The sequence below is a fragment of the Anticarsia gemmatalis genome, chromosome 14 (assembly GCF_050436995.1).
Source record: "Anticarsia gemmatalis isolate Benzon Research Colony breed Stoneville strain chromosome 14, ilAntGemm2 primary, whole genome shotgun sequence".
Taxonomy (NCBI): Eukaryota; Metazoa; Arthropoda; class Insecta; order Lepidoptera; family Erebidae; genus Anticarsia; species Anticarsia gemmatalis.
In genome coordinates this window covers 12,688,871-12,702,428 of record NC_134758.1, presented here as the reverse complement: position 1 = coordinate 12,702,428, position 13,558 = coordinate 12,688,871, and the positions used below count along the sequence as shown (strand labels likewise).

The following is a 13,558-nucleotide window of genomic DNA, read 5'->3' as shown; positions in this document are numbered from 1 at the left end:
TATGATAAGCCCGGAATTTGGTAACGTCCTGTATATGGCAACAGGCTATCCTGATATTTCATAAAACATTGGAAACGTTGCAAAGCGGGAGTAGTTCATACACCTGTGCCACGCCTTTCATACCTTCTGGTATGAAAGGCGTGATGCTATGTTAATCATCCGAACATAATTAAATCAGTAATGTGCTTGTTCAGATTTCTCCAGAACTACCCAGTGGCAGTTTCATGATGAATATCATTCGAATCCAATTTACCTTGAGTTAAGTTTTTAAAGTTATTTATAAGACGCTTAACCTCTAACAAATAAAATACTATTCAAAAAATGAATATAATACTTTAACGGAATTAAGTAGCACAACTTTTATATCTTTCTTAAGTCGATGTGATTAAAACCTAAAGAAACTACGTCAAAACAATAAAGTACGGCACATGACCTGAATCTGTGTACATTTCCACTGACTCCTGAGATTGTCACCGTCCAGACACGAGGACAACTCTCAGCGGTTAACTGGCGCTGCGATAAACTCACTTTATGATAGCACGTTTATTGTTATTTCACGACCGTCTCACGTCGCCACACTCGATGGTCAGACGTGATTTATAAACTAACAAGACAAACAAACATTAAAAATAAATTTAACCCATTAATGTCCCACTGCTGGGCAAGGGTCTCCTCCCGTAATGAGGGAGGGTTTAGGCCTTGAGTCTACCATGCTGGCCAAGTGCGGGAACTTTGTATACCTTCAAGAAATGTTTTATAGAACTCTGCTCTTTCAGGTTGCGTCACGTTATACATACATGATAAGCATTAAACGGAGATATATGAAATACACCCACGTTTCGCCATTAATATGGGAGTAACTTAGATACAAGGGACAACATTAACGTCTATTACAGATGCTAAATGTTGTTTAAAATTGTAATTTTCTTTGTAATAAACATTCAACCATATTAAACTATTGCGACTTGTAGACCTAATTCTACTGTAAACGGTGATTTGCTATATGATGCTTATGCGATTAATACCTACATTAGGGTTTACGGTACCTTATTGGGCAGGGCAGGCTGTTGTACTCGTAGCTGCTAAGCGTCGTCTCCTTGTGGCACGGGTTTCTACGCAAGTCATCACTCACTTGCTTTTCACTTATTAGATGTTGTTCGAAATTGTCGGTACTTCGACACACAACACTAAGATTTTCACACCAGCCCTCACTAACAACATGATTATATGTTGTTAAATAGCGATATCCACAAACCGCGATAAGATAACAATATGCACAATGCACATCTTAAACGCGGTGAAAAAGTCTTTTAAAAGTTACAATACCTTATTTATAACCCGGCGTTTCGATCGACTTGCATCGATCGTGCTCACGGACTGACTGATCAAGCTGCTAAACGTCATTTTCTTGTAGCGTGAATTTCCACGCCTACCCTCACTTGTTTATATTATTGAAAATTGACAGTACTTCGACACACAACACTAGCGACATCTTCACACTGGCGTGTAATGTCATGACGGCAATTATTTTTTGATAGTTGCTGATATTTTATGAAGACGAGGCTTTATGGGTTTTGTTCCCTTTGTCTGCTTCAACGAATGTTTTTTTTTGTATTAAATGTTTCGTTGGACAATCGTCCAGACAGTAGATATATTTTTTTTAATACTCAAATGGAACGTCATCCATATTTTTTTGTAAAACAATACAAAATATTCTGCACCTTAATCTAAGTATGTCTTACCTTTTGCATAAAACTTTCATCTCGCCGTATTGCGAGGAAATCGTTCTACATTGTAACATTTACAGCGTTCATTTGTTCAGGAAATCTATCACAGATTCACATTGGTCTAGATACAGCACTACGTGGCAGTACACTCGTGTCCGAACAATCTCGAGCTCCGATTGATATTTCCTCTCAATACGTTCAATGTTCATACGACGGTCCGTCTTGAAGATATCTATTGAATGATTGAGGTGAGGCAGACCAATCATAGATTGAATTGAACGACACAATATACGACACTCTTGCGTAATATTTGTCTTACAAATTGTGCAACCAGATGTATTATTATAGTAGTCTGTTATATTTCGTTGTTATGAATGGCTAGTAGGAATAACTATTAAGCCTGAAGAGACATTCCACTAGAACCTAACATAACTATTAAGAGTTTTGTGTGCGTTTGAATATCTAAAAATCTTGCAAAAAACTTGAGTACGTCATTTGATAGCCAGTTATATCTTTTATCTATTATTCGGCTAACAGCTAAGATGATAGCCAGAAATAAGATATTTATTATAAAAACAATTAAACTAAATTATTAGGAAAATGGTTAGGTTAAGGATGGGGTGTTTCTGAGACAAAACAGTCAGAAAACAAGTGAACTACACGCCCCTAACGAGAATAGGTCGACTTAACCAGTGTTCATGTATAGTACTAAAATACCTCTCTAGGGGAAACGGTACATATAAATATATCCTGTATCTTCCAGACGTTCGTGACAGCGAGTGAGCTGCTGAAGGGCAACAGTCCAGGTCACCTCCCCGGCGTGGTGACGGAGGCGTCCACGTCGCGCCGCAAGCTCGCCAGCAGGTTCAAGGTGCAGCGGCAGAAGGAGCGGCCCTTCTTCGAGCACATCTACACCAATATGACTAATGACTACAAGTAACTAACTCTTTCTGCTATTTAAGCCAATGCTCCTTAATTGTGTCAGCAATTTATTTCGTTTGAAAAGAAGTAAAGACTATCTTTTTAAAATTTATACATTAGGCTCGCAGGAATGCAAATGAACCCGATTTTCATCCAATCTATTTCTTATCTACATGAAGACTATTCTTTTCATACATTTCCTTGATCACCTGTCTTACTTTGCGCGTGCATCGTTCCCCTCACAGGATAGGTACCTATCAATGCACTTTCATTTTCAACGGCAATATTGCTATTGTAAAATGTATTTCCAGGAAATTCTACAACACAACAGCACACCGCGTGGACCGCTCAGGTCGCGACCCTTGCGAGCACCAGGAGGAGATCAAGTACCTCTGGAAGAGTCTCCTGGACAAGTCCATGATGACCCTCAGGAGGGCCATGAGGCACTGCATCAAGGCGTACTTGAAGGAGGAGGGAATACCTCTCAAGTCTAAGAAGGGAAAGGAAATAGCGCAGTTCTTTGTGCAAGAGCTGCCTCACATTAAGACGAAACAGTTGAACGTACTGTGTGAGAAGTATCAGCTGTGTTATGATGAACTGGTGAGATTCACCGTCGTTAGTGATTGATTGAAGGGATGGATACCGTATTTTTTGTAAGCAAGATTGTATAGTGATAAATAATAAACGATGCGAGAAATGATGTATGAGCGTAGGCAACAGTATGAATGAGAGTGGGAAATTAATAATGTAGATTAGTTAGATAAGAAAAGGTTAAAAACAACCCAAAACACATAGGGCTTTATACTAGTACAAACTGTTTTTAAGGTAGTTAATAAAATTTGTCTAATGTTGTACTCACAGTATTAATTAACATTATATATTAGAATAACAATAAAAAGTACTCTTATTTCCATGTTACCTTAATTTAAAACTTTACAATAACTATTTTCAATCAAAAATATAAATAGTAATCTCACTATTTAAAACCCAAAAGTACTTGCATAATTCAATCAAAAAGCAAATCAAACATCAACAAAACTATCTGGAAACTTGGAGCAAACCTCAGCCGTCCAATTACAAGTGATCCAATCATATCGAGCGGAAAGTCAGCGAGACAAAGTTGCACCGGTCTGTGGAGGTACTGCGGAGGTACACTCAGCTCCAAAAGTAGCTGAACAACTACATATTTTCGAAACCTCTGTGTTACGTAACTTTAATAAATAACTGATTAAAAATCAGGTAGAATGAGTAAGAAAAAAAAATCAATCAAGGCAAATGTTTTTTCCATGACATAATGTGCACACTTCAGTACATAGGGTTTCAAAAGATTGAGTATGATCAGCTACGTTTGGAGCGGACTGTACTGTAGAGGTACTGCCATAGAATATTTACGTTCCCTAGAGCCGATCACTCGCAGTCAGGTCAGGTCGATGTAAACTGCATTGATACATTCACTTACTACATGTTTATCTGTATGTCTGTTTGTTTCAACTTTTCCCTTTATTTTCCTGGTGTAAAGTTGTAAAACTGAACTTAGGATCTAGGTTATCTAGTTTCACAAACTGATGTAATAAAATCGTATGTTTGTGACGATTTTACGACTTTTTCTTTGAACTATAGGTAGAAAATTTGAGGTAAATATGAGGAAGTGGGGTGGTATAAATAATGTAATAGAAAATATGTTTATTTACCATACACATGACCTCCTAAAAAATACAAAACTATCGTATACTTGGTACAAAATAATATTATTTATTTTACTCGTAATATTTTATTAGCTCTTGACTGCCCTCTACAGGGCAAGGTTATCTTTCCGAAAGAGGGAAAGTATTGAAAATATACTTCCAAAACATAATTAAAGAAATAATTTTGCACATCTCCTACCAATATAGACCTTTAACCTTTTCTTAACATAATCATATAATATTTATAACTAAGATACATTATACCTACATAAACAATAACATTATATCTACTTAATCTATCTAAGGGTATGTCTTCAAGAAGTCCATATGGAACCGCCTGATGGAGTCCATCATGTGCTGCAGCTCCTCGCGGGGATGGACGATGGTGGTCCTGAAGTGGAACGTGCCCGGCAGCTGGTCGAACCCTGTGCCTGCCACCACGCATACTCCTGGATGAACAATCATCTGTTATGAGCTAGTTTAACGTAGATAGAAATATCTGGAAACGAGTAGTTTGAATCCACCCTGTTACTATCTACGAAATAGTGACACCAATATAATACGAAATATTCTATTACTTGGTTTCCCGACTCAGAAACCAAAACAATAAGGTTACTCTTCGATCAACACGGCATCAAACCCAAAATCTACACAATCAAAGTTAAAGAAACACACTATCGCTGCAAAACACGAAGGCAGTTTGACAAAGATTACACAAGATTACTTTCTACTTGACTCTTAAAGCGTTCAGAAGCGTTTACTAAATCTCATTTAACTTAGGTACAGGTGCTCATAAATGCAACCAGCTTTAAGCACTTTACCAAACTGATATTAAAAATATTATCCACTTAAAAACACGTAAAATTGTAGTAGGGATTTTCAAGTGAAGGGGATATTATATTACGACGGCGCGGGCCCAGCAAGATGCATAATCTACATAATCTGTGCCACGACACAAACAAGTGGATGACGTCACGTAGACCGCATTTTTGCATACATTATATCTTAACAAACTGTGTCACATTACACGATGCAATTAAATAATGTATCAACAATGATACAGCACTTTTAATTGCATCGTATAAGAAAAGCGATGGAATGCCACGTGAGTTTTATAAGTAGTATATATACAAGATGTTGAAGGCACAGTGTATAAAATACACCTTGGTTTCACTATTACTATAGTCGGTTCAGTAGAGCAATTCTGTATAGTCGGTACTGTCGAGTATCGAGAATTTGACATTTGATATGTCCTGCCCAAATAGTTCTTACGGCGCCCAGTAGAGACCCTAAACAGATTTTCGTGTAAAATTTCTCGATAGCTAGCCAGTTGTCGGTAGTCAGGAGTAGTAAATAATCGAGCTGCTGGACCCCAAACTTTAGATAGACTACCTCGAAATGGTCAGTCAAGTCATAAAAAACTCAAACCATAAAAGCAGTCATATTTTATCATATTTCTCCTTTAATCCATAAACCTCATTAAACAGTAATCGCATGTAACTCAAGTGCACTCCAAACACAAGCTCTTGGCGTGAACTGTACGTGGAAGTTACGTCACAGTTGCCGCTAGTGCCACCCCGCGGCAACGCGCGTTAATTACCAACAACTTACTTGTACTTAGTTACAGTCTTAACGCTCGCTCTATTAAGGATTACCGGATGATATACCGATCTGTTTGTACTAAAATAGATAGGCTTAAAGTTTACTTGCTTAATTTGTGGGGTTCGTTTATGGAGATTTCTGATGCTTTACTGTGATTCTAAGAGCCTTAGAACGATTATCGTATTTAAATAAATCAGACACACCATACTCGACTGATTTCTAATTACTATTCGACTGGGTTCAGAAATTTCGTTTGAGTCTACTATGTTCATCGTTTTATAAACAAGTGTGATTATTTACCAGTTTCCTCTAGTAGCCTGAGACAGTAGAACTCATCAGGAGCCATACCGAGCTCCGCTGCTGCCGCTTGCGCACGCACCGGTATCTCGATGCGAGGATACGCGTACATTGAACCCTGTGATATTACCAAGCCTTAATCATTTCAGAAAAGTCGAAATGAGAAAAATATGAGCGACTGTCTATGAACTAAAATTGATGGTATTTTAACTATTTTTATGGCAACGTAGAGACCCTGTACTTACATCAATAGGATTACAAGAATACCCGGGTATTGAGTTGAAGGTATTGTAAGCCAATTCAGTCCCCTCGGCTAAAACTTGGTGAATATCCCTAAGCTCTTTCGCGAACTGCTCGTATGATGGCTCTCCAGGACTTGGTGGCTTCACCTGGAAGAAAATTAATTTATAATTTCCCCAATATTTCTCATTACAAACCGAAATAGAGGTGCAGCAGTTGATAAAAATTATTAAGGAACTCATACAAATTAGAATTCTTTAATAAAAGAAAATTAACTTAAGAAATCACTTTCTCTTACCTATTGTAAAAGCCAACCCTGAAATTCCTACATCATTAGGTTCATACGTGTTAGTTGTACTCTTAATATTTCAAAAAATTAAAACAAAAATTAAGCAATGTAAAGTCACAACTTACAAGGAATTAAACATTTATTTACCACACAATCCATGATGCATTGTCCTAGAACAGAAGGACACTGCATAACTCCTCGCGCAGTGCTGAAAGCAGCTGCCACCTTGGGCTCCAGTCTCACCAGCTCTACGAAACCAGACCTTAGTCCTGACTCTGCTGCCCAGCCTTTAGAACACGACATGAAGCTAGCCAGCTCCATTGAGGAGTAAGGAGCACCCATTTCATGCATCACCTGAATATAACGGTTTAGTTTAGCATTTGACAATTTAGTCACATATTGTGGGTATATAGTCATAATAAAAATTGATTTCAATGTGGTTCATATTTAAGTAACTTAATAAATTCCTAGCTCATAACTGGACTCAGATTGGTTCAGCAAGTGAGGCTTATATACGTATTTATTAATAAACAAACCTTTTTAAATGACAAAAACGGTTTGCAAACGACATTCTCCTGATAGACCTCATCAGGCATCAAGAATATATTGTGATCGTATGCAAACTTGATAATTTGTTCGATGTTCCGACGAGTCAGGACCTGTAAAACACCATCGCAATTATAACATTATCGTTTATTATGGCAGAAAAATATGTTGGAAATAATTTAGTACTTAGGACTACTACAAAACTACTCACGGAGTCTGTCGCTATAGTCGATTATAGCAGAAACTAACCTGTCCTGTAGGATTCCCAGGGTTAATAACAACAAGAACCCTGACATGAGTATCCACGCTGGCCTCTCTCCAGCACCTCTCCAGCTCTTCCACGGACAGCGCCCAGTCGTGCTCCTCGTCCAGGTAGTAGTCAGTTCGACGCATGCCCAGCTCGGTCAGCATGCTGGAGAACATTGGGTATTGAGGGATGGGCAGCATCACCGCTGTGAGAAAAAGAGGGAACCAAAAATGAGAAACAAACATTCTTTCTATAAGTTTCACAAAACGTGAACTGCACTTAATATGTCAGACTTAATATATCACTAAATATATCATAAGGTAGATTTATTTAAAACTTATTACTGTCCCACTGCTGGGCAAGAGTCAACTTCCAAACGGGGATGGGTTAGGCCTTGAGTCCACCACGCTGGCCAATTGCAGGTTGGGGATTTTGCATGCCCTCAATAAATGTATTAAAGCTTGTCTATGAAACAAATATTGCACCTAGATAGCGCTATAATTAAAAACACAATATTTTGTCAGAAAAATCAGTGACAGTTCAAATTATAAAAACAAAATCAAAGCTACCCGCCTGGTGGTTTCCCATCGACTTCCTTCACAAACATATTGAGCACAGCCTTGATGACGTCAGAGGCGCCGGAGCCGAGGTAGATGTCATCAGGAGAGGCCGGCACTCCGTCCCTCTTCTGCAGGTATTGTGCTATACGTGATCGTATGACACGTAGTCCGGCGGGCGGGGAATATGCTCCCACTGAACCAAGTCTAGAGGAAAAGAAATGAAATCAAATCATTTATTAATTTAGGTCAAATGCTGACAGTTATGATAGTCGATGATACAGAGACTCAATTTACCGCCAGTTCGGAAGGTTGGGCCAATGAGAAGAGCAGGCAAGAAACTCCTGGCCACTCTTTTTATAATAAAATATTTTAAAACATCTAGTTTATAGAACAGATGTTAAGAAAAGAACGAAGTTATAAAATCAATGGGTTAAGTTTTGAAGAAGGTAGGGATAAAAATAACTTTGTTTTGAACAGGAAAAAAACTTTCGAAATCGAGAAACGTGGTAATTTTTAGGTAAAACTTTCTATGCAAAAAATCTAATATTGAATATCTCTGAAACTCAGGGATAAAGAGGAAAATGACTTCGTACTTACGGACAATCTTCAAGTATCTCTCGCACTCTTTGTCGGACATCTTCAGGGAAATCTGTAGTTTTAGCGAGTTGGGGACATGCGGCTAATGCCAATACCTGCAATATAGTTAAGTTAGTGTAAAGTCCAACTTAAAAGATATTTAACATTTCATCCTGCCAACTACCATAACACATCCTTCAACACAAATTATGTTTACAAATACGAATTAACTACCAAAAGTCACAATAAAAATACAAGAAAACGTAACTTACTTGTCTGATAAAGGTGATAGGTTTGATTCCAAGTGCATGACTGTCACCAATGTTCGCACGAATCACTCGATCAAATGGCTTTTTCACCCCCTTGTAATAAAACAAACATTACACAGCATAAGACCAACAATAAATTTAAACATATCACTCTAATTTCGCGAAAATTTCTCTATCTACCTTTTCTAATTCTCTTTCTATCTGCAGCGCCCTCTGTACAATAGGTCCTCTTACAGCATACTGTATGTTCAGTAAGTTCTGGTTGATGCTGTCACTCGTGAGGCACTTGTCCAGCTTCATGGTAACCAGAGACTCCCTCCTACAAGTGTGAACTACTAGGATGAGCCGAGCTATACAACTAATATACTGTACCTGACACGATACAGCACCCAATCGAGGCCTTTATAAATAACGTGCGCTATTTATAGCTAATCACTACGAGTTATTGCGATCATTGATATTATTATTTACGGTCATATTACAATACAGGGCCGGCACCACTAAGTTATGTAAACGACCATTTAAAAATCTATGTTTACTCTCTTTGAAATAAAACCTACTTAGAGAAAAAATATTTAATTTTGTCCGTCATAAAATATATGACCTATCTTATTAATAAACGTATTTTAAGCTCTGGTTAGTTATACATTGTTTTGTAATAATCAATTTATTTTAAAACCGTAAATTAAAAATAAAGACAAAACAAAATAACTGATTTCCACAACATAAGACAGTAAGCATACCTAATCGTCGAAGATGAAACTACCTAATTGCATCGTAAAGCTTAAAAAAGACCATAAAGTTTCAAATAGAAAATGACGAAGAAGGACCATCAAATGAATGTCACAATTTAAAATAGTTTGACCTCATACACTCGACCATATTAGTTGTTATTGTACGTGGCAACCATGGCAGGGTCACGTGGTCACATAGCACGTGTCGGTGACACACCACAAGTGACCATGTTGTGTCTATTTACTATTCAGAAATATAGTGTTCAAGTTTGAAAAAGATTTTTTTTGCATATGTATTAGATCGATTCGTCGAATATTTTATATTTAATATTTTAAATTATTCATAAGAAATTTAAGAAAATTTATTAATACTCGTATTTTTGCTATTATATAAAATTATTAAAATTTTGTGATGGACCTAAAATTATGCCTTGTGTGACTCAATAGTTACAACTTATATTATCATAATATGTTTTTATACAACATTGAAAAAGTCTGATCATAGTATTGGCCAGAGTAAAAACCAAAAAATGAAGGTAGTTTTAATATTGTATTTGTTATACCTACAGCAATACATTATTATAAATCCTTCTAAAAGTCTAAACTAAAAATAAGATAAACTTTGCTTCCGTGATTCTTTCTGACATTACACATTTAAACAATATATTTTTTCTCCACATATGTATAAAGTGTATTAAACATGAAAGGAAAATAAAAACAGCTCCATCATAATCAACTACATTTATTACAATAACTTACAAGTAAATACAGCAACATTTTCCAACACTGACCATTAATTAGCCAATATCAAGTGTTTGGACACCAATAAACAGTGATATATAGCGCTAAAGTGGGGTAGGCAGGCCAGTAGCACTCGTTAAGAGCATGATTAATATCACCCCACGATAACATTGTACCACCGACTTTGACAAAGGCTCAAGAAATGCTTTAAAGAATGGATTATACTCACAATCACAAGTTTTATGGCTTGATGAGGAATTGTAATGGTTGAGTTTAGTTTATTGTTAATGTTGAATAAAAGGGGGACCTAGTTTTATAATAAGAATTATTTAATATATCTTAACGCAATCGGATAGTTAAGTTGAAAAATATTGGAATGTACGAGGAAAATATTTAAAAAAATAATATAGGGAAACATTAAGATGACTTAAAAAAAATCAATATGTAGCCAAAAAAAATAATTAAAGAGAATACCATGTCCATAAATTATAATACGAAATGTAAAATTATCATAAATGCGTCGTTAGATCTATGTAAACATCAAATAAATGTTAGCAATAAACTTCTAGTTAACATAAAAAAATAAGTCGATAACTCACTCAACGCCTAACCCATTGCGGGTTAATTTTATTAAAATAAAGTAATTTCCCATTGCACAAAACTCATTATGTACGCGTAATTATAAAATGTAAAATTAATTAAGCTTTGATTAAATGCAAAATCTTTCATGTCGACTAAAACATAAAAAGCCCAGTAATCATTTAAACTAGAAATATAACAATTTTTAATACTCTATCACAGCCAAACTTGTCAACTTATAAACTAAGAGTAATTGTCTAAGAAGTTGTGATGGAACCTCTTGAAGGCTTCCATCATGTAGCGGAACTCCTCGCGAGGGTGGAGGATGGTGGTTCTGAAGTGGAAGGTGCCTGGCAGCTGACCGAACCCAGTACCTGGCACCACGCATACTCCTGGATGGACAAAAAGCTGGTATTAGAAGGCATTTATTTATATTTTACATAATATAATTTCTTGAGAACCGTTCCAGCTTTTCTTACTGTTTATTATGTATCTCTGCGTTAAAATAAATTTAACAAGTGCGACTCCGATTCGCGCACGAAGGTTCCGTACCAAAAAAACACGTTTATTGGTATAGAGAGCCCCTTAATTTTTTTAGGTCTTTGTTGTTATAGCAGCAACGGAAATACATGATGACGTACGGACAGGCAGACTGCGGAGGCTTAATTAAAGGATTTCTGATCATTTTTACCCTTCGGGTACGGAAATCTAGAAATAATTTTATGTGGAGGAATGTTCATATTGTTATGTTTATATTTACCAGTCTCTTCAAGCAGCCTGAGACAATAGAACTCGTCAGGAGTCATGCCAAGTTCTGCAGCAGCCTCCTGCGCTCGTGACGGTATCTCAATGCGCGGGTACGCGAACATTGAACCCTGGCAAAATAAAATACAATAAATATTAATTAAAAACGCTAAAAAAATTATCGCACAAAATAAAAAAAAACATTATTTTTATCTAAATGTGGCGTTTTTTTGCTTATATGGAAACTAATGAAAAGGCATCTTTTTCACTACACAGAATTTTGTTGTACTTACGTCAATAGGATTACAAGAGTATCCCGGTATTGTGTTGAAGGTTTTATATGCAGTCTCTGTCCTCTCCGTGAGGACCTGATGAATAAGTCTCTTCTCTTTGGCAAACTGCTCGTATGAAGGTTCTCCGGGACTAGGAGGTTTCATCTAGAAAAATAAAATACAGGGATATTATGACAACTGAGGAACTTTCGTAATTTAGATTAATTTAGATTATTCGAATAGAGTCAAACTAGTCATTACCAAATACACACATATTTTAAGAAATTCTTCGTTACAAGATACACACATATTACATACACACATATTTTACTATTTTTTTCGTTACAAGATAAGTTATTTGACTGTAATTTCAAAAATTAAAATATTTTAGAATACTCATTCAACTTACCACACAGTCTAATATACATTGTCCAAGTACAGTAGGGCACTGCATAACTCCTCTCGCCGTATTGAAGGCAGCAGATACCTTGGGCTCCACTCTCACCAGCTCCACAAAGCCAGATCTGAGACCACACTCTGCCGCCCAGCCTTTAGAACAAGTCACGAAGCTTGCTAGTTCCATTGAGGAGTATGGAGCACCCATTTCGTGCATCACCTAAAGAAAATAATGTTTTAAAAAATATTGATCAGAGAAATGGTCGACGCCTAGCCGGCTCAATACATGATTCGTACTCGCAGAACTACCGAATTTTTGGCCCAGCCAAAGTAATTAATTTATCAATAGTGAACATAAAAGTTTGCTTTACGTGGTAGTTGATAAAAATGTATTTGTATTTACATCGCCAAAAAAAAGTATAAAATAAGTGTTAATGTGATATAAAATGACAACTACTATTGCCATGACGACATTTAAAAAAACAGTCATAATTACCTAGCCCCGCCTAAGAAATGGCTCTAAAACTATCATGCATCTGAAATCACTGTACTGTTTGACTCCCTAAGTAAGAAGTTTAGAACAATAAGCAAAACTACTAAAATATGAACTGCAACAACAACTAAGTTCGTACTAACTTTCTTGAAGGAGTGGAAGCGCTTGCTGACGATGTTCTCCTGGTAGACCTCGTCGGCCAGCAGGAACAAGCCGCGCTCGTACGCGAACCGCACCACCTGCTCCATGTTGCGCCGCGTCAGGACCTGCAGCAAACCACCGCTACACATCAAACATTCAACGATTAACAGAACCACTACTTGGGTGACAGTGTAGTTTACTATCACTGCCGTAGTACAGAATTTTTCGTTAGAGAACATTAAGATGAATGAAATACTCTTTTATTGTACTGAATAAATAAAATAAAAAAGAAGATACAAGAAAAAGAATAGACATGGATAACAATATTTTTTTTCAGATACTTTTTATTTAAATTGTTCCATTCGCCCGAAACTCTTTACCATGCTTATCTAACTACTTTCAATGTTAATTAAAACCTCCTGAGCTTAATATTTAACGTGCCTTCCGAAACATGTATAAGCTCGCTTGCCATACTATAATGTAGAACTAAAGACCTATT

General features: G+C 36.7%; 3 protein-coding genes across 4 annotated transcripts in view; 1 reads left to right on the top strand and 2 right to left on the bottom strand.

The window, feature by feature from the left end:
• Window positions 1–3,777, top strand: part of LOC142978548 (uncharacterized) — a 39,054-nt gene extending 35,277 nt beyond the window's left edge. For both annotated transcript variants that reach the window (XM_076123034.1, XM_076123033.1), the window contains 2 exons: window positions 2,491–2,663; window positions 2,960–3,777. In XM_076123034.1, coding sequence (XP_075979149.1) covers window positions 2,491–2,663; window positions 2,960–3,275 — 489 coding nt within the window. In that variant the 3' untranslated portion in view covers window positions 3,276–3,777. The remainder of the gene's footprint in view (window positions 1–2,490; window positions 2,664–2,959) is intronic.
• Window positions 3,778–4,316: 539 nt separating this feature from the next.
• On the bottom strand, window positions 4,317–9,342 carry LOC142978320 (alanine aminotransferase 1-like). Its single transcript, XM_076122706.1, has 10 exons — window positions 9,140–9,342; window positions 8,963–9,052; window positions 8,712–8,806; window positions 8,128–8,318; window positions 7,557–7,759; window positions 7,298–7,420; window positions 6,909–7,115; window positions 6,478–6,621; window positions 6,236–6,350; window positions 4,317–4,782 (listed from the first exon to the last, which is right to left on the bottom strand). Exons 1-10 carry the CDS (start codon window positions 9,257–9,259, stop codon window positions 4,634–4,636), a joined length of 1,437 nt encoding a protein of 478 aa, XP_075978821.1. The 5' UTR covers window positions 9,260–9,342; the 3' UTR covers window positions 4,317–4,633.
• Window positions 9,343–10,419: 1,077 nt separating this feature from the next.
• LOC142978411 (alanine aminotransferase 1-like) lies at window positions 10,420–13,501 on the bottom strand. The gene is made up of 5 exons (XM_076122850.1): window positions 13,062–13,501; window positions 12,439–12,645; window positions 12,051–12,194; window positions 11,774–11,888; window positions 10,420–11,405 (listed from the first exon to the last, which is right to left on the bottom strand). The coding sequence occupies exons 1-5, from the start codon at window positions 13,296–13,298 to the stop codon at window positions 11,257–11,259; spliced, it is 852 nt and encodes a 283-aa protein (XP_075978965.1). The 5' UTR covers window positions 13,299–13,501; the 3' UTR covers window positions 10,420–11,256.
• Between the last annotated feature and the right edge of the window lie 57 nt (window positions 13,502–13,558).